Raw genomic sequence first — 18232 nt, 5'->3', positions numbered from 1 at the left:
AATTGCAACAAGTGCAATTATGTTGCACATCAAAGGGCCTCTTTGTATGCAATTAAACTTAGAAATTTTTTTCAGGTGAAGTTATTTGAAGCCAACTTTATTTGCAAATAAGATATTTGGTTTGCTTGGATGCAAATAGCAATATAATTTTAACATTAATAATAGCAATCGCCTATACTATGAATAATGGGAAAACCTAGGTGGCCAAGGACAAGCCCTAAAGTTATTTAAAACCTTATAAATGTAAACTTTCCTTTAACTGTTAAACGACTTGGGCATGTCTTGATCTCTATAGGCAAAAACTAGCTACAAGGGCAACTCCATTGGACCATCTCACCAAAATGAATTTATAATGGCACTGAAAATATAAAATTAAAATGAATAATAAATGCAATCTGAAAAAGTTGGTTGTCGTTGGATCAAATATCAAGGGCGGCATCCTGACTACACACAACAAAGTGCGGACACCGTATAAGCACTGCAATTTGAGAAGCTTTTCAGTTTTCACACAGGGATTTTCAAGGTGACCTTTTGTTCCCACACAAGTAAGGTTTCTGAAATAGAAAAATAGTAGATGCCTAGTATATAATATCTGATGCATACATTCTAGCGTGATCATATGAAATTCTTTGGCCTAGACCCCAAAAAATGGTTAGATATAGATGATATACTTCTGCAGGCTCATTGATTTTTTTGTATCCTGGTTTATCAACACAATTCCAGACATCAGACTGTAGGATTCATAGTTTCATGAACTTCATAACTGGTCTTAAAGCAGATTAGGCTGGGTCAGAGTATTCTTTCCTGTAGGGTACCAGTATCAAGTATAACCTGATTTCTATTGAATATGTCAATGCTGACAGAACATATTACTTGCTGCATAAATTAAAATTGTTATACTGCATAAATTAAACTGGTTAGAATGATAGCTTTTGGATTTGAAAGATAGAAAAGCTCTGCATATCTCTTCTCTAAAATTATACATGCATTCCATCAATATCTTTCTCCCAGGACCAGAATGCTTGGATCTCGCTACAAATTCAAATGTACAAGTCATTTAGAACTCTGAATATATGTAGCAGTTGCATATATTAATGTGAACAAATGAATCAATCCCTCCACATGTAGACCACAAAATAAATATCAACATTCAGTGCCCGGAAGGACTTCTGTTCCATGACAAATATGAAGGGTCTCCAAGTTGCCTGAAATAAGAAAAGTAGTGTATCAGTTTAATTGAACATGAGGAACTGTGGCAGAAAATCAGCATTTCCTTCATTTATTTGTGTAAGTATCAGATCTCAGCATTTTTATTCCATACCTTGTTCATTTACTAAAGTGACACACACAAGTAACTCATGATCAGCATCAAAAGGGACAATTTTGCATGGCAAATCAGGAAAAGAAATCCTATAATCCGGGCATGATACCCACACCCTTCATAAATTAAAAGGTTCTATGGTTTTCCTCACTATCTGGATGCATTTTTTTATAGTATTCATTCCAAAATGCATCCAGAAATTTCTGAGATCTAGGATGGAAAATAGCGATGCAAGGTAAGAACAGGTGATCGAAAACCATGAAATAGTTTTCAGATGGGTGTGCTCATACTTAATACAACTCACCTTGGCTTGACCAGGTATACTACAATGAAGGCCATCGCCAAAAAGAAGCACAGCCCACCAACTGTGAGATATGCAATTCCAAGAAAGTCGTTCTTTCCACCCAACCACCTCGTGGTCGAAAGTACCAATTTCTTCTTCCCACCAAAACTGTATGTATTGTAATTGTTCTCTAACGTCACAGATATGGTGGAATTCGCTTCAAGGTCTACCTCAATCTTCCCATATAACTTCCTAAAAGTTGGGAGAGCCGCAGTTCGCATCCAAACAATGAGGTCCTCTTGCTCACTCAACTGTTATAGAAAACCACGTTAGAACAAAAATGGGTCACTTTGCACTATGAGAAGTGGACTAAAACATGACTTACCGGTCTGCTCGGATCAAGTCTTTTACCACCAATGAGAGTTCCATTTTGGAAATTCCTGGGGTAGACATTATCTCCGAACTTTTTGTCCCTATCACTTTTCCAAGAAATACCGCTCGTGTTCACTGTCAGTGCCTCGTTGTTGAGGGAAAAGTTATATGTGTCGTTGAATAAACTCCAAGCTATGAGACCACAGGGAACAATTGGAGATCCATTTGCACGATCTTCAGGATCACAACCACTCGTGGAATTCGCGTTGTCTGCACTCCTCAACTGCTTATCATTTCGGCTCTTAACATACCTGAATTGCAAAGTCATCATCAGGAAATACAAAGCTTTGCCAGATAACCCATTTTCAATAGTGCAAGATGTAAAAAATACATTATTATGTAGCAGGGATTCATTAAGTACTCAATTAATATGTAATTCAGACTTCAAATCTTTGTTATAAGCAAAAACCCAGATGCATACCTGCGGTGGTTCTGGTAGAAGTTATCGAGCTGATAATACACATAAATAGGCTGCTTCATATGCTTTGGGACCTGCAATAAATGGTTGACTCTTAGTTTTACTTTGGAAGGTTTTCTTATTATGAATATGGACAGTGCATAACCATCCATAACAGAGTTTTACAGTTATGTGGAACAAAAGAAATGTGTCATAGGTAAACAAAGCATCTGAACATTATGGAACCCGAAAATGAGCCACTAAGAATGGTGTGTGTTGGGAATGTTGCCTTATTTCCCACCGTGCATGGGAAGGCAATTAAGGCAAACTTAGAAATCCTTTCTTAGGTTTTGGGAAATAAACCTAAGGTGTAGAAAATTGCTTTCCTTGTCACACGGTCATTGTGTTGAAGCAAGGGTTGTGGCTAGAGAAAGTGAGTGAGGACTCTTTGGTGTGTCAGCTGCCAAAGGAAGACAGAGAGAAGAAGAAGAAGAACAAGAAGAGAGGGTTTTCTCTTTGGGTTTTCTTCTTTGGTTATTCTCTTGGGTTTCTCTTTGTTTTCTCTAGGGTTTCTCTCGGTGTACGGTCTTGGGTTTTAGAAGCAAGGAAAGGGTTGCGGGTTTGTGGGTTTGAGATTAAATCCATTGTAATCCTCGTATATTGTTTTTATCATAGTGGAAGATCGTGTTTCTCGCCCGTGGAGTAGGCTTGGCTGAACCACGTAAAATCTTGGTGTTCTTCTTGTGGCTTGGTTTATTTTTCTTTCTGTTTAATTTGTGCGTGATCGGATCGGATTTGCCGGCGGATTTTCTCAACAGTTTGAATTCTTATCATTCAAAAAAAAAAAAAGAATGGTTTGAAATCTGGCATGCTGAAGTGAAGTTTACGATGAATATGTAAGAGTCACTGTTATCTGTTAAAAATAGAGTCTGATCACCAAGAAAATGATTGATGTTACAAGAAAACCTTACTGTGAGTGTTCTACTGCAGGTTTTGTTTGATGATGGGTCCTGTATGAATGAGAGCTCGTCTCCTGTATAGTTTGCTGGTATACAGTCAGTCTCATACCGATCAACAATTTCAACAACCTGAAAAGGGAAAATACATATTTAGCAGAAAATAGAGTATACAAGACAAATAAGAACCAACATAAAATTTTGGGTAATGAATTTCTGGTCAATCTGAAACATACATCGCGAGAAGCAAGCAGGGAAGCAACTCCAATTGGGATAAAGATTACGCTAATGAGCATGAATGCAGAGATCACCTGCAAGAATCACAGAAATAGCTAACAAACTAAGTACCCAAAACCCATTTCCAAGATTTTTGAAACATTCATGTGATTATAAGGCTGAGAATAGCATCCTCCATTTGCAAATATATTATAGATCTCATTGGAACTCACCCATTGTGGTGTCAGAATTGGCTTGCAAGCTGGAAGCTCCTGCTGAGTAAACCTTGAATCTGCAGAAATAAATTAAATTATGGTTTTGGCAATCTTTGAACCATTTGTTTTGAGAAAACATAAAATAATCTGTTCTAAGTAATTAAAAAACATTATCCACAAGAAAGATGAATGATTTACTTAATTCTTTTCAGAAGTCATTTTGGTTTCATGTGGGCTTTGAGGTTGGATGATCAGACCATCAATATGTGAGACCTACGAAGGATGGGTAATGGTACAGAAAGCACAATCATCAAGGATAGTAACTGTTCAAAATAGTTGTCAATTCCATTTTGATTGGATTTGCATTTCTCTTCTAGAGAGGAAAATTTTGATATTCCCTTTCGGAAAAAACACGACGCGACAAACTTTCAAGTTAAAGAAATCTACAAATTATATAGAAAAATACAAAAAGAATAATAAGAAAACTAGAAAAGCTAAATTGAAACATAATTTCATATTTTATTAGACCTACGATATTTTAGCATCATGTTACATCAATCTAAGTAAACATAATTTAAGCATCATTTATACGCTGCACATGAAGAGAAGGCCTTGCTATTCTTAAACCCTTCCCATTTGATTGGGTTTGGGTTGGTTTTTCAACAAAATAGGTCATTAAAGGCATCTACCTTCTCTAGGAAAACTGGTACAAAATTTATAGAATAAGTTCAACAAATAGACTGCAATAAACTCGAATCCTAAATGGTCAATGATCCTCACTTCTTCTTTTTGTTGGGTAGGTAAGCTGAGATCAAACCTCTGACCTCAAGGTTGAAAACTAAAACCTTTACCATTGAGCTAGATGCTCAAAATCCCTCACTTTTTACACTCATTAGAATTATCTTACATGGTAAAAGGGAAAGAGCTAAAACATACAAGAAAAGAATAACTTTGAAAGGGAATTCTACATAACTAAACATAAGCAAGAATTAAGTCCAAATATGGGGCATTTACATATGAATTCACATAATGATCAAAACAAAAGAACCCAACTCCAGCAAAATAGAATCCATACTTAAGAAGAAAACCAACAAAAATACATTAAAAAAATAAATCAAGACCTATTAGGAGACCCAAAAAAAAAAAAACACAAAATTCAAAAGAAAGTTGAGAATTTAGAGGAAATTACAGTTGGGTCTTTTGGAATTCCTTCTGGGTGGGGCTGAATCGGCGGATCCATTGCCTCCAGAGGTGGATGGAGCGCTTGAACTCATCTAGCAAACAAAATAAACAAAAAGGCAAAGAAGAAAAACAGAGAGATTAACGAGGAGAAGGATTTTTCTTCTCTCTGGAATTTTTCTCTCTCTCTTGTTTGCTTTGAAAGGAAGGAAAAAGAGGAGAAGGGAAGGGATTGAGAAGACGGACCGATCAAGGTTCAAAGCCAAATCCTTTCCCTTGATCTCTCCTTGTGTATATAAAATTAGTTGATGCCTAGATTTGGGCGTGTCCTGAAAATGTGTGGGAACTTTTATATTGGCGGATTCCATGATTTCCATCACCTCTCGAATTTCTAGATGCTTTGCACCTCTGTCCCCTTTTTTTTTTAATCTGGAAACCTGAATCAGGTGAGTGGTTTCACCAATTCCTGCATTACACCTGGCCCATCGTGAAAGGATTGCATTGATAATATAATTCTAACCATACGATTGGTGCTGTAAATCAGAGGGTTAAAATAAAGGTCTTTTTTGCAAAAGAAGAATCCTATTCTGCCTTATTTGCAAAAGCAGTCCTCTAGTAGTTTGGTAAATTTTGCAAATCCAGTTGTGCAATCAATTTGTGAACAAATTACCCATGATAATTTTTTCTAGGGAATTGCTAGCGTAAGTCGCAGAAGGCATTTCACAGATAGCCTGTTGCATTTGACAGCAGCCACACCAGCTAACTTTTCAGCAGATTTTGTCTTCATTTCTGATGTGGCTGCCGTCAGATGCAATAGGCCATCTGCGAAATGCCTTCTGGGATGGATTGGATGCAAGCAGATCCCTTTTTTCTATTAATATATATATATATATATTTTTAAAGTATATGTATATAACGCATTTATTTTTATTTTTTTTAAATCATTGGGGCCATCTTGCTTTAAGATCCAAACTGTTCATTTGTTGGGCTCAACGTAAATAGGTCATGCCCATAAAATCATCTCCATAGGATGATCCTATCCCTCTAATTTAAACACGGAGGGTGTTAGAATAGATCAAATCTAGACCATTGGACTGGTTGTGTGGCAGATTAGGTAGTTTGGATAGATTAGCACGTAAGCTAGTTTTAGCAGGTAAGATTTCTATCCTTATCAATTTTCTTGATTGTGTTTATCGCTTGCCATCTTTATCCCTTTGATATTGGAGAAAGGCCTACTTATATTTATATTAGAGCTCAACAAATGAACCGTTTGACTGTTTGAGTCATTGAACAAGAATGAATTTTTCTAATATATACGCATTATATGGTACTAGTAAGAAATGCACGTGCAAATGCACGTGCAACTAAGGTATTTTACGTGGTTTAGTATACCTACGAAAGAGAAATATTTTTTCCTAGAAATTATCATTTAATTAAGCAATTAAAATAACAATTACTATATAAACTAATTCATGTGACTTAAGTACTTAGGGGGAAAGAAACCCCAATATTCAATGATGAGAATGTCGAACACCGAATAACAATAGAACTGAATTACAATAAACAAAACCTATAGAAGGGGAAAGAGAAGAAATCCCAATACTCAATCATGAGAATGCCTGACACAGAATAGCAATAGAACTTAATTACAACAAACAAAACCTGTAGAACTAATCTTTAATTTAAGTGCCATCAAAGAGAAAGATTGCACAGAGAAGCTTCATTTCAATGAGATGAGAAAGTTGTGCATAAAAATAACATTATATCATACTATTATATCCAACTGCTGGTTATTTCTCCATAAAGCAAAGAGAGTGGCGTTTTCAATGCCCCGGTAGAATCCCCTCGGACGAAGCTTCATTCGACTTTGTAAGTTACAGAGACTCTTTATTCTTGTAAAACAACATCAATAACAAAAGTAAATAAATAACAACAAGAAAACAAAAGAGTTAAACAGGTCCTGATTTGTGTTAACCCAAATTGTGGTCAAGTTTTTTCTTGCTATGTTTATATAGAACACTCATTCTTCCCTCATTTAAATTGCTGTTTGTGAAGTTGAGCATCTGTCCATGTAAATTAGGACCAAGATTATTCTTTTTGTCAAAAAGTTTGGGATCTATTATAATGTACAACATGGGGATAAATGATTCTTAAAGAAGGCAATAAAAATACACAAAAGAAAACTATCCATGTGGGGAAGGAATGGATGTATGATTATTAAATAAGGTGGGTTTGATTTAAGTACGAAAACGACATCAACATTTAATTAGTTTTTCTTTCGAACAGTTAAAGGGCAAATGACTCGAGCCTCCCCCATGAAATAGAATCTTTCCACCTTTAAAAACCATGCAATTTTGGTTAGACTACTCATATGCAAGGTAAGTGTGAAGTATATTTACATTGCATAGTTCATCTTTGGTCTTTGGCGACATAATCCAAATCTGCAACAAGGAAGCATTAGAGTATCAGAAACAGAACAGAGCATGAAGTATTAGTCTCAGAAATAGAGCATGATGCATACTGGGCATCTATAGATGAGAAGTCGACATAAATCAAAGGAACTTTTCTCAACTACAATCTCTAGTTTAAGTATGGGCAATCTGACCTTGTAGGCTACGTCTCGGGGGATGAAGCAATTGTAGTGCGTTTGGTATATAAAATTTCTATCTAAACAGGACCATTCTCATCATTCCCGACGGACAGAAGCTCTGATGTATGATGTAGACTCCTCTGAAGCATCCTACAAGTACACCGTAATATTGTTTGAGAGATGAATAGTATTATTCTTGAAGAAATGGTTCTCAGAAGGATGATACAATCATCAGCTCTGCTTTTCAAGCTCCCAACATGAATTCTAATTGTCTGTACAAAGTCCATCTCCGCCTCTTAAGAGAGAGTACTTTTATCCTTGTCCTTTTTTTTTAATGGGAATAATTTTTTAACATTATACATGCATGGCCTCTATGAATAAATGGTAAACTATAGGTGTTACCAAAAGTAATTCCTACCGAAAAGATTCAGGGTGAATGTGTAAAGAACACCTAATTGGCATAGCAATGTGTTAGTGTTACAAATGGCACATGGCAGGATTCTTCAAAACCGAATTTACAAGCACATCTAGTAGTGCGGCTCAGTGCACGAGGCTCCCGCCATTGCGGGGTCTGGGGAGGGCTAGATGTACGCAGCCTTACCCTTACTTTGCAGAAAGGCTGTTTCCGTGACTCGAACCCGTGACCAACAGGTCACAATGGAGTGCAAGCACACCTAGAATATATAGAAAAATTGTCTCAGCTCTACATCGTAAACAAAGAATAGACATAGCATATCAATCTGCAGTTAGCAACAAAAAAGATCAAAATCTCTATTGTTCCGGAATTTCAAAAGTCCAAAAACCATTTGATGTTTCTAAAGAGGAATGCATATACAAAGGAAGTTAATCTTCAACTCTACAACGAAAAAGTGCAAAATTGAGTTACATAAATCAAAATTGTTACTCTATGATTTATGATTATTGTTCTTTTATCGATAGAGGTAAGTCACCAAAATTTTACAACCCAAGAAATTGCAATCACAGCAAAATAGTCTATGGATCAAGAAATTGTATTTCTCAGAGGCCCAATATCCTTAGCCTCCGACCTCACTCCTAGAAGATAGTGTGAATAGAACATAGAAAAGCAAAGGAATATATATATATATATATATATATATATATATTTCAACCTCTCTTGTTTGTCTTTTTTAGTTTTCCTAAAAGGAGCTATATTTCCCATAATTGAAATGGCAGCATAGGAGCAGAACTGGTAATTTCGAAAATATATAGGTAATCGCGCATGAAGCAATCATCACAATTTGCCAAGAGTAAAAATATTAAGACAAAACCACATCCCATTGTATTTTAGACTATATCCTCATTTAATTACATTGCTTACTTTCATCGCATTGCATACACCGAAGATAAAAGCTGAAATTCACGAAGTTGTATCCTCAACACCCTTGAAATCCACGAATTGACCCAATCCATAAAAATATTAAATGCATACAGAATACATAAGCTGGAAAACAAGCATAGAATCACTGAGAACCAGTCATTTCCACACACCCATTAACACAAATTTCAGGAATTCATAACAACTTGAGGCATACTAAACTCAAGTATCATTTCACATCACAAAAATTACATTGATCCCGTGAAAATGAAAAGGCTAAATCAAAGCCAATCACTTAGACACATACCCATCAGTGCACAAAGACCATGACCCCATACAAAATTTATAGTATCTTCCATCGGATAAAAGTAGAATTTGAGTCAAAAAAGCAAATGGTTATCTTCAACACTCACGAAAATTAAATTCAAGAGGTGTCACCTGGCCTCATCGCTCTTGGAGCAAGCATTACTTCATGAAAAAGGATTGAGAAGAGCTTTTATAAAGAGATTTTATTTTGATAGAACTCATAAAAGAATCCAGCTTCAATGATAAACAACCAACCAATATATAACCTTAGTTCAAGTCAATGAATGTAAAAATTTCAGAGAAAAAACCATATACCTGCTGGGCCTTTTATGGATAGGCTAGACACTAAAATCCAACCAATTGGATGATTGTAAGTCTACTTTTGTGGTCCTTAAATAGACAGTTAAAAAGTAAAAAAAGGGAGGGGGAGCAATGAACTATTTTCTTTACAAAAAAATTCAACAAATCAAAAGATTAAGATAGTTTAATAGGAAAGACTTCTGTTCCATGGCTCATCCTTATCATAAACAAAGCCTAACAAATACATGGTTTTAATCATTGAACAAATGGCCCTCAATTTTAGTAAGCCTACTTTTGTGGTCCTTAAATGGACAGTTAAAAAGTAAAAAAGAAAAAGAAAAAAGGAACAACGATCTATAATCTTTGAAAAAATTTCAACAAATCGAAAGGTTAAGATACTTTAATGGGAAAGAAATTTGGTCCACGGCCCATTCCTATCATAACAAAGCCTAGCAAATATATGGTTTTAATCATTGAACAAATGGCCTTTGATTCTAGTTAAGCTTCCATGTACTTGGGCCCTGTACTTGGACCTTGTTTGCATTGTAGGAAAAATCATTTCTCGAGGAAAAAAATTTCCTAGGTTTTTTGTTTTTTGTTTTTTTGTTTTTGCATAATTTAGAGGCAAATTTTAAATTTTAGGGAAGACATTATAAATTAAAGGGCCCTGCAAATAAAACTTGAACCTTGTTCGAACTACTTTTTCTTATTTTCTAATCAATGGAAAAACATGAAAGTTTGGGGAAAAAATTATGTTGCCTGTTACAGAAAATTCTTGCAATCCAAACATGGCCTAAATTCTTATTTGCTACCATTTGTTTCTTTATCTTCCTTACACATGCTCTATTATCAGAACATATTACTCTATTCAAAGATATTGTCACATGAATAAGATGGCAAGAAAATAGAATCTAAAATTCAATTTCACAATTCAAATACTAAATTTGGAGCGGAAAAACTATGTAACATTGCAAGTTTTGAAATGGATTTATCCTACTGTTACGTACCAATGCCTCTATGACTGCAATAGGTTGTAAAGCTTATTCAACTTTCTCTTTTCGGCCAGCAAAGTTGAAAGAAATCTCATAACCATCAGTGGATAAGGTTTCACAAATGGTATAAAATCTTCAATTGCCAAAGTAAAACCCGATATTTTGAGTAACACAGCAGCTACTTCAATTGCCATAGTAAACCTTGTTCTATATAAGTATATATAGCATCCTGAGTATTACATAGAAATAAAAACCTAATTAAAAAGTGAAAAACAAAGTGAGAACTGCCATTACTTTTGAAACGAAATAATGGGAATTCACAATTCTTGGACCATAAACGGAACAGATAGAATAATTATCAGGGCGGGTTTAATTATCAAGATGAAAAACACATGTCATGTATGGTATATTAGATTGTCTAATGCAAAGAAGTGGGACAGAATACCAAGTTTACCACTGTTTTTTATGCACACAGAAGCATTGCAGGCAAATCGAAATTTAGTTTCATGATGAAATGTTATCAGCACTACTGTATCGATCTATAGAGGTTTAGGATCAACCCTCTAACATTCATATTGGAGGGTTAGGATCGACCTATGGAAATGATTTTTGGGGCACAACCTATTTAGGCTGTGGCACATCTAATGGACGTTTGACAAGACAGCCTATGACCCCAAAAGAGAAACGGGGGAAAGATAGAGATGCAGAGAAGCATGAAAACAAACCCAGAAAAGAAAAAAGAGGAAAATGTTAAAAAAAAAAAAAAACTGGACAGCGGGAGAAATACCCAGAGAATTTTTTTTTTAAAAACTTACAAAACATGTAAAACTCAGAAAAAAAAAACAAAAAAACAATAGGAAGATGGTGTTAAAAAAATTACCCAAAAAAATAATGGGAAATCCACCCGTGCTAATCAGAACTTCCTTGGGCATCGACCTAAAGAGAATGGCATGAGGTTTCTCATGCCTAAACAGTATCAATAGGATGATTCTATACATGAGGCTTGTCTGCCCATCAACCATCTTGCACATGTCTATCGGCAAAGGATGGCTATTAAAAAATGGTGCAAAAAACGAAGGAAAAAAAACAGAAACTGAAAGAGAGATGATATAAAAAGAAAGAAGGAAACTGAATAAATGGGAAAAAGAGGATCGAAAAGTACCTTATCCAAAAAGAGACTAATTCGAAGGTGGGGAACCTTGCATCTTCTTTAATGGCAGCTCCGTGCGATTTTTGTGAGGAATGAGACCAGCCAGGGTTTTGGAACTATGGGGCCGCTGAAAGGAAGGGACACGAATCCTGCAGATGGAAACGCGTGGCTGGGAAAGGAAAGGTAAAGATTACATGTGGCGGGATTATTACAGTTGCCTTGAGGGGCGTAATGACAAAAATGCCCAGGAAAATGGGACCGAATAGGAAGATTTACAAACCAAGGGTATGGAATTTAAAGAAAAGAAACAGACGACTTTTCTTTGTTTTTTGCTTTTTAGAATAACATAAGAAGCAAGAAAAAAACCAACACGAAGATGACGAGTGGCCTGCGGAAAGTACAAGTGGCGGAAATGTTGCAAAGAACATTATAGAGAATGAAATGGCGAAAATGCCCTGAAGAAATTGGACATTGTAGGAAGATTTAGTCTAACAAGGGCATGGAATATTAACAAAAGACGCAGACGAACATTTAGGGGTTTTCCCTTTTAGTAGTAAAGGATTTATAAATGTAAAATGTAGCATGAACTCATTAATTCTCACAATATGACATTTCACATAAGAATAGCTCATTAATTCCAATATGGAAATGCTAAATTAACGCAGTGATTCAAAAAGATTCTAAATAATGGGGATGGCAAATTGTTGAAAATCGAATTAGTTTTTTCTGGGCTTTTGGGAGGATAAAACAAACAAAAGGGGTGAAAATACTGGAAAAGTGGTGGAGATATCATTTCACAAAGGATTATATCATCCCTCTGGATAATTATTAGCATGCCCCCAAAACCCACAAATGCAGTGAGGTAATAAAAACAACAGAAACTACACCTCGGAAACTTGATTAAGCATGCTTTCTAGGTGCTCTTATGCAAAGATGTGCAGATACAAAAAGGAAAGAAACCTCAAAAGTTTCCCTTGAAAATCTTGATAAGAGATGCTTTCCGCTTGCTTATATGCAAAGGAATCCAGTGAGCTCTTAAAACATTTAGAAATTGCAAAGGTTGTGGTAAAAAACATTGATTAAACATTTATTCCATTTGCTAGCATACAATGGACTGCAATGAGCTATGAAAAATAGAGAAACCACATAAATTGCACCAAAAGATCTTCATTAAAGATGGTTTTCAAGTGCTCATTCATCCCAATAAAACTAAGTTGAATTAAAAAGACAAGCTCAACATTTAAAACAAGGTTTTGTCGTGGTAAATGGCCTTTTCCAAACCACACCAATGAGAGCAATCCCCACAATCAATGAAACCAAAAAAGGAAAAAAGAATGAAGTTACTCTAAAGTTATTGCGAGCAAATAACCTGTAGTAAGTTATTAAAAAGAAGAGAAGAAACATAAATCATACCCCCAAAGTTCAATTAAAGATGCTTTCCACGTGCTTTATGCAAAGGACTACAATAACCTATTTAAGGACATTTAAACAACTTAAACTCCAGCTTGGGTTTTCACCTCAAGATTTTGTTAGTTTTAACAACTTAAACCTGAAAATGACTTATAATTCTATGTTGTGCATTCCAAGTCAATTACGTCATAAACCCCATATGAAAGATAAAATATATTATTTTTGTTTCCTCATCTTTGAGGGTTGCCAACATTTAAACGAAACTTACAACCTTTTGTTAGAGTAGTGTAGATTTTCTCAAGTCACTGATCTTGATTCTGATTTCTCCCAATAAGGAAAAATATAAAACTAAGGACTGCATGAATGGAAATTCTCATAGCAGTGGTTTTGGCACAAATGAAGATGTAGGAGTGAAAGCATCAATTGGAATCAAAATACACGAGAAAACTTGAGCAATTCATAGGAGAACATATGAGAATCCCTTAAACAGATGTATGCATTAAAAGTAATGTGGGTTGGGCAAAATCCAATTTTCCAACCAGATAAAATAGCAGATGTTTTGTTGTGTGGACTAAAGCAACGGATTGCTAATCTGCTATACGAGTTGTTCGTACCGAGGGTTAGCTAGAATGGATCTTTCATATGCACTTATGATACCCAAGTGCTTTGTGGTAATGTTCTTGAACAAATCTTAACAATGAGGGTTGGGCCTGCAGCTCAATGGTTGAGGCTTTGTATCTCAACCTTGAGGTCGCAGCTTACCTACCAAAAAAAATCTTAACAATAAGCACTCAAGTATGGCAATTGGTAAGGAATTCAAGCTGAGTAAAAGATGAAAAAAACTTTCTAAACGAAGGAATATAGTGAGAAGAAAAGTTGAAGAGAAATGGGTACTTCATTTATAGCACATAAACAATACATATGGCATTACAACCACGGTAATAAAAGGCGAAACAATAATCAAGGTGCTGAAATTGTCCAAACTAAAGGTGTAAAATGCCCTATCCTTCAAAACCTAGTGTTCTAGGCTTCATTGAAAAGAGGAAAGGTAAAGAACTACAACATCCCAAATTTTTTTTTGAGCTGGTATGCAACTGTATGCATCATATGTAAAACACAGCAAATTTAGAGAAGTTTAACAGTAAAAATCATTTCAGAGTACTAATGGAACATGGTACTTGAAAAAATAAAGCCTGTACATGACTAAATTCACTTCTAATTCCATCTGCTTCTTCCTTCGTTGTATAAAGTGGCCCAGACACATGGAGTTTGAGAGGTCAATTTTTCTACCACTGACACTAGTAGAGTTTGAGAGAAGAGAAAAAAGCATCAACATATTGCTCATACTAAGGATATGAGTCATCCTCCGTAATGACATTTTAACATATGTATTTCTGCATCATTTTTAAAGGAGTTCAAATGGGAAAAGACCCTGAAGTGGATCGTTGGGGATACATTTATGATTTTATGAGAAAGCAGCTGCAGTCAGAAACTTTTTCCAGATTAGCTTCCAAAATATATACAGCAATATATGTATCTACTGGTTGTGTGGTCTTCCATCCAACTCGAGGGAATTTAAACCTTGTCCGAGTTCAATTTTATGTTTTCTGCTCTTTTAGTATTTCTTCTTTCAAATTGCAAGGCATTGGAAGCAGGCGTAAAGCTACGAAAGTAACCATAGCTCATGAAGCACCCAATAATTCCTATTATCCACCACCGAAGTAGATTGGACAAAGTAATTCCACATAACAACTGACCAATATTTTTTCCAAGTGAAATTTATTGGTCTGCTGTTTAAACACGAAATTTAAACAGCACCGATAACTGAAGAAATACTTTCTAAAACAATTAATAACTGAAGAAATAGTATGATCTACACAATGTCGCTATGACTATGCTTTAGAGTAAAATAAATGGATTAAAAGAACTCTATAGCATTAATGAAAGAATATTGAGAAATTTTATATCAAGCAAATTATGCCAGACACAATTAATGAAAACACCACTAAACTGATCTTATTTAACTCCAACTTAGGAGGTGTAGGATCTTGATAGAAACTGGGGATGGGTCATCTAGTAAAAGAAGCTTGTTTTTTGAATAAGAGATGCAGAGGGAGACCATTTCTGCAAATCAAAAACCCTTATAGACGAATATATAGAACAATAATAATACACTCTTGCTAAAAAGTGATACTCACCATTTTCACAACCAAAAAACCAACATGTTAAATTAAGAGAACGCAGTAGAACCAATGTTGGGACAAAAGATAAAAAACTGAAATTGTTTCACCATTTCCCACAAAAACAAAGCCATTATCCAGAATTATTGATGCAAACGAAAAGATTAATCAATGCAGTATCTCATTGTGCATTTTCTAAATAAAAAAATTAGAAACAAAAAGCTATAGATAGGCTACCTTGCTTATCTATAATTGTCCATATCAGTTCTGCTAGCAGCAGTTGCAGACACCATTTCCCCAATTCCATCAAAATTCAATCCAATGTAAGCTGTGCCATAGTCTGGAAGATAGTGAAGATAGGTCACGAAAAGAGTCAAACCTTCCTTTAATCTAGCCAATGAATTTGGAAATCGTCAATAAAGCATGAACTAATCAATACCAAATACAAAAAAACATTGCAAACAGAGAGAAGTCTCAATGTTAAAGATGTGTGGGAAAAATTCCTATCATAGGAAGTTTGCCATTGGAAAAAAACAACATGACAGGTTAAAGAAAAAAAAAAAACTTCAAAGCACATGACAGGTTAAAGAAACAAGAACAACACATAATATTCAATGCCAAGGAAAGAGGAATTGATATCCAAACTTCATAACTGCATTTGCATGGCTTCAATTGCTGATCAGTGAAGTCCATCTCTTCAGTACATAGAGGGCAAGTTCTTTCCCCAGCCTCACTCATAGTTGCCCTACGAAACAGAAGAAAAAAAAATGAAAAAAATTCTAATAAGATATTAAAAAGCATTTTTTGCTAATAATAAAAATATGGTTTATAAGTAGCGAAATGGGTTTTGCAGGAATCATTTTAAGAACAATACAATAAAAAGAAGAGAGACACTCCAAATCTTAAAAATGCACTAAATCACCCAAGAGTTGCCAGTTTAAATCCAAACCTACTTCACAAAATCCAAGCCAAACCCTAGAAACCCTAATTCAATTGGCAAAAAAAATAAAAAATCTCATATCAACAACATTACAGAGAAATGCTACAAACTCGTAAAGCAACATCGAACCCAAGAAACAGAAAACTGCAACAAAGAATCAACGATGAAGATGGCCAAGAATCAAGAAATGAAACATGAAGAAAGAAAGAAAAGAAATACCTAGGGTTTTTCTCATCGAAGAGACATGGGGCTTGGGTTTCAAGCACTGCACAGATAAAAGAGGTTTTCTGTTAAACAGCCGCATGTACTGCAAAAGTGGGACGCGTGTTCGGTTGACGGAGAAACCAAATTAGGAAAAACACAAAAGACACCCAATTGAGGACGCGTGGCATGAGAAAGGAGATGTCGATTACAAGTGGCGGGATTTTTGCATGTACCAAAGAAGAATTGAAATGGCCAAAATGCCCCGAAGAAATTGGATGCAGCAGGAAGACATAAGAGAACAGGGGTAGGGAATTATGGCAAAAGTTGGTTGACGAACTTTCAGTGGTTTACGCTTTTAGAATAGTAAGGATTTGTAAGTAGGTGGGCCCTTTTTTAAAATAGACCGGAGCCCATCATGTTCGAAGGTTTAAATAATTCCATTGTTGGGCCCCAATGTAAATAGATCGTGTCCCAAAAATTATCTCCATATGATGAACCTAACCTAATAATCTCTCGACAAACAATATCATATAGTAATCTCTACCCGAGTACTGGGCCCCACACCTGAATGGTTTAGATCTTTGATGATGAGCCTCACTTTATTTCTTTAAAGAAAATGTGCTTCTACGGACACCTATAATGTGTATCTATTAGAAATTTGAAGATCCAGACCGTTCATTTGTTAAGCCTAATAAAAGTAGCTACTGATGTTTGCACTATTTTGATAATGACACAAACTCACTCTGTAATTTATTATTTAACAAACTCTCCAAAAGATATAGCAATTCCAAGAACGTCTGAGCAGGCAAATAACAAGGAAAAGACAAGGTGAGTTTACACCTTTTTAAGGAGACTGCGTTTGCACGACAATGTTTTGACAATAGGACGAATCATCTTGTTTTACATTTTTTTTATCAACTGTCAAGAGCTATAATTCCCAGAAAGTTCCCACCAGCCAATTAGAGAAAGCATAAAACAAGGTGAGTTTGTCTCGTTATCAGAACATTGGTTGTGCAGGCAGTACGTCAAAAGCATCACCGTTGATATTTGATCCAACAACAGCCTTTTAAAAAGTGGGCTTCTGTTGGATCAAATATCAAGGGTGGTGCGCCCTGCACGGGACTTCACGCGCGCTCAGGCACCATATAATTTCTCGTGAGTTAGAAAGTGTATATAACATAGCGAGTGATGCCGTCATTAAAATATGGAGTGTGGATATAGATCACATTTTATTTTAACCTCTATTTCAGACGTCATTGATATGGTGAATTAGGATTGTCTTAACGGTTATAATTTTTATTTTAGAACATCTTTCAAAATTTATAACCATGAGAGACTTGGTTTGGAGAGAACTGATCCACGAGTTCACATCATCTCTATAAAAAGGGAAACAGGTGACGAATCCGTTTCTTCTGTTACTGTTTATTTGGTTGTCTAACTTTAAAGGAACTAAAACGAATTTCTCCAATTCCTTGTAGTGAGCAATGATAGATACAAGGGAGCCCTTGCATAAAGAGCCGCAAAAGGGCTCTTCATCGGATCCACGTCATTTCCAGTTACAATTTAAAATCGGTTGAAGAGGTAAAATCAGTTACATTTGATGATGTGGATCCAATCAAGAGCCATTTTTGGCTCTTTATGCAAGGCCTCCCTTGTATCTATCATTCCTCCCTCGTAGTAGGTGTAATTGTTCTTTCTTCCGTCATGGTTAGAACCTCAATCATATTGTTAGGCCTAAGGGTGTCAATTTTGGCTCGGGCTCAGAAGCTCGTTCGAACTCGGCTCGAGCTCAGCTCGAATCCTTAACTAGCAGCCCGAGCTCGGC

At 35.7% G+C, this 18232-nt stretch overlaps 1 protein-coding gene and 1 long non-coding RNA gene across 17 annotated transcripts; both read right to left on the bottom strand.

The window, feature by feature from the left end:
- Positions 1 to 1029: 1029 nt before the first annotated feature.
- Positions 1030 to 5459, bottom strand: ALIS5 (ALA-interacting subunit 5). 2 transcript variants are annotated; one of them, XM_077388280.1, is made up of 8 exons: positions 5010 to 5459; positions 3839 to 3897; positions 3626 to 3700; positions 3405 to 3521; positions 2458 to 2528; positions 1990 to 2287; positions 1626 to 1915; positions 1030 to 1205 (listed from the first exon to the last, which is right to left on the bottom strand). In XM_077388280.1, exons 1-8 carry the CDS (start codon positions 5092 to 5094, stop codon positions 1151 to 1153), a joined length of 1050 nt encoding a protein of 349 aa, XP_077244395.1. In that variant the 5' UTR covers positions 5095 to 5459; the 3' UTR covers positions 1030 to 1150. The 2 variants fall into 2 exon arrangements, with proteins under 2 accessions (XP_077244395.1, XP_077244396.1); XM_077388281.1 differs by lacking the exon at positions 5010 to 5459 and adding an exon at positions 4019 to 4095.
- A 1015-nt stretch (positions 5460 to 6474) lies between these two features.
- Positions 6475 to 16743, bottom strand: LOC143884624 (uncharacterized). 15 transcript variants are annotated; one of them, XR_013253005.1, is made up of 9 exons: positions 16423 to 16743; positions 15501 to 16008; positions 13698 to 13845; positions 11686 to 11842; positions 10539 to 10752; positions 8008 to 8263; positions 7605 to 7739; positions 7399 to 7440; positions 6475 to 6891 (listed from the first exon to the last, which is right to left on the bottom strand). It is a non-coding gene; the product is annotated as an uncharacterized LOC143884624 (long non-coding RNA). The 15 variants fall into 15 exon arrangements; XR_013253006.1 differs by lacking the exon at positions 10539 to 10752 and adding an exon at positions 11404 to 11459 and having other exon boundaries at positions 16423 to 16741; XR_013253012.1 differs by lacking the exon at positions 10539 to 10752 and having other exon boundaries at positions 15501 to 15653; positions 15917 to 16008; positions 16423 to 16738.
- Between the last annotated feature and the right edge of the window lie 1489 nt (positions 16744 to 18232).

Source organism: Tasmannia lanceolata, unplaced genomic scaffold (genome assembly GCF_043159265.1).
Source record: "Tasmannia lanceolata isolate RefF3 unplaced genomic scaffold, GAP_Taslan_0.1 ptg000008l, whole genome shotgun sequence".
Classification (NCBI taxonomy): domain Eukaryota; kingdom Viridiplantae; phylum Streptophyta; class Magnoliopsida; order Canellales; family Winteraceae; genus Tasmannia; species Tasmannia lanceolata.
This window is presented reverse-complemented; position numbering and strand designations above follow the sequence as displayed.

Bases quoted from the DNA above. Each gene is read 5' to 3' on its own strand.
- ALIS5 (XM_077388280.1), bottom strand. From the start codon at position 5,094: ATGAGTTCAAGCGCTCCATCCACCTCTGGAGGCAATGGATCCGCCGAT. The intron at 1,916-1,989 runs GTAAGTCATGTT...TTTCTATAACAG, and splicing joins GACTTGATCCGAGCAGACCG to TTGAGTGAGCAAGAGGACCT. The intron at 1,206-1,625 runs GTGAGTTGTATT...TTCTTATTTCAG, and splicing joins GTATACCTGGTCAAGCCAAG to GCAACTTGGAGACCCTTCAT.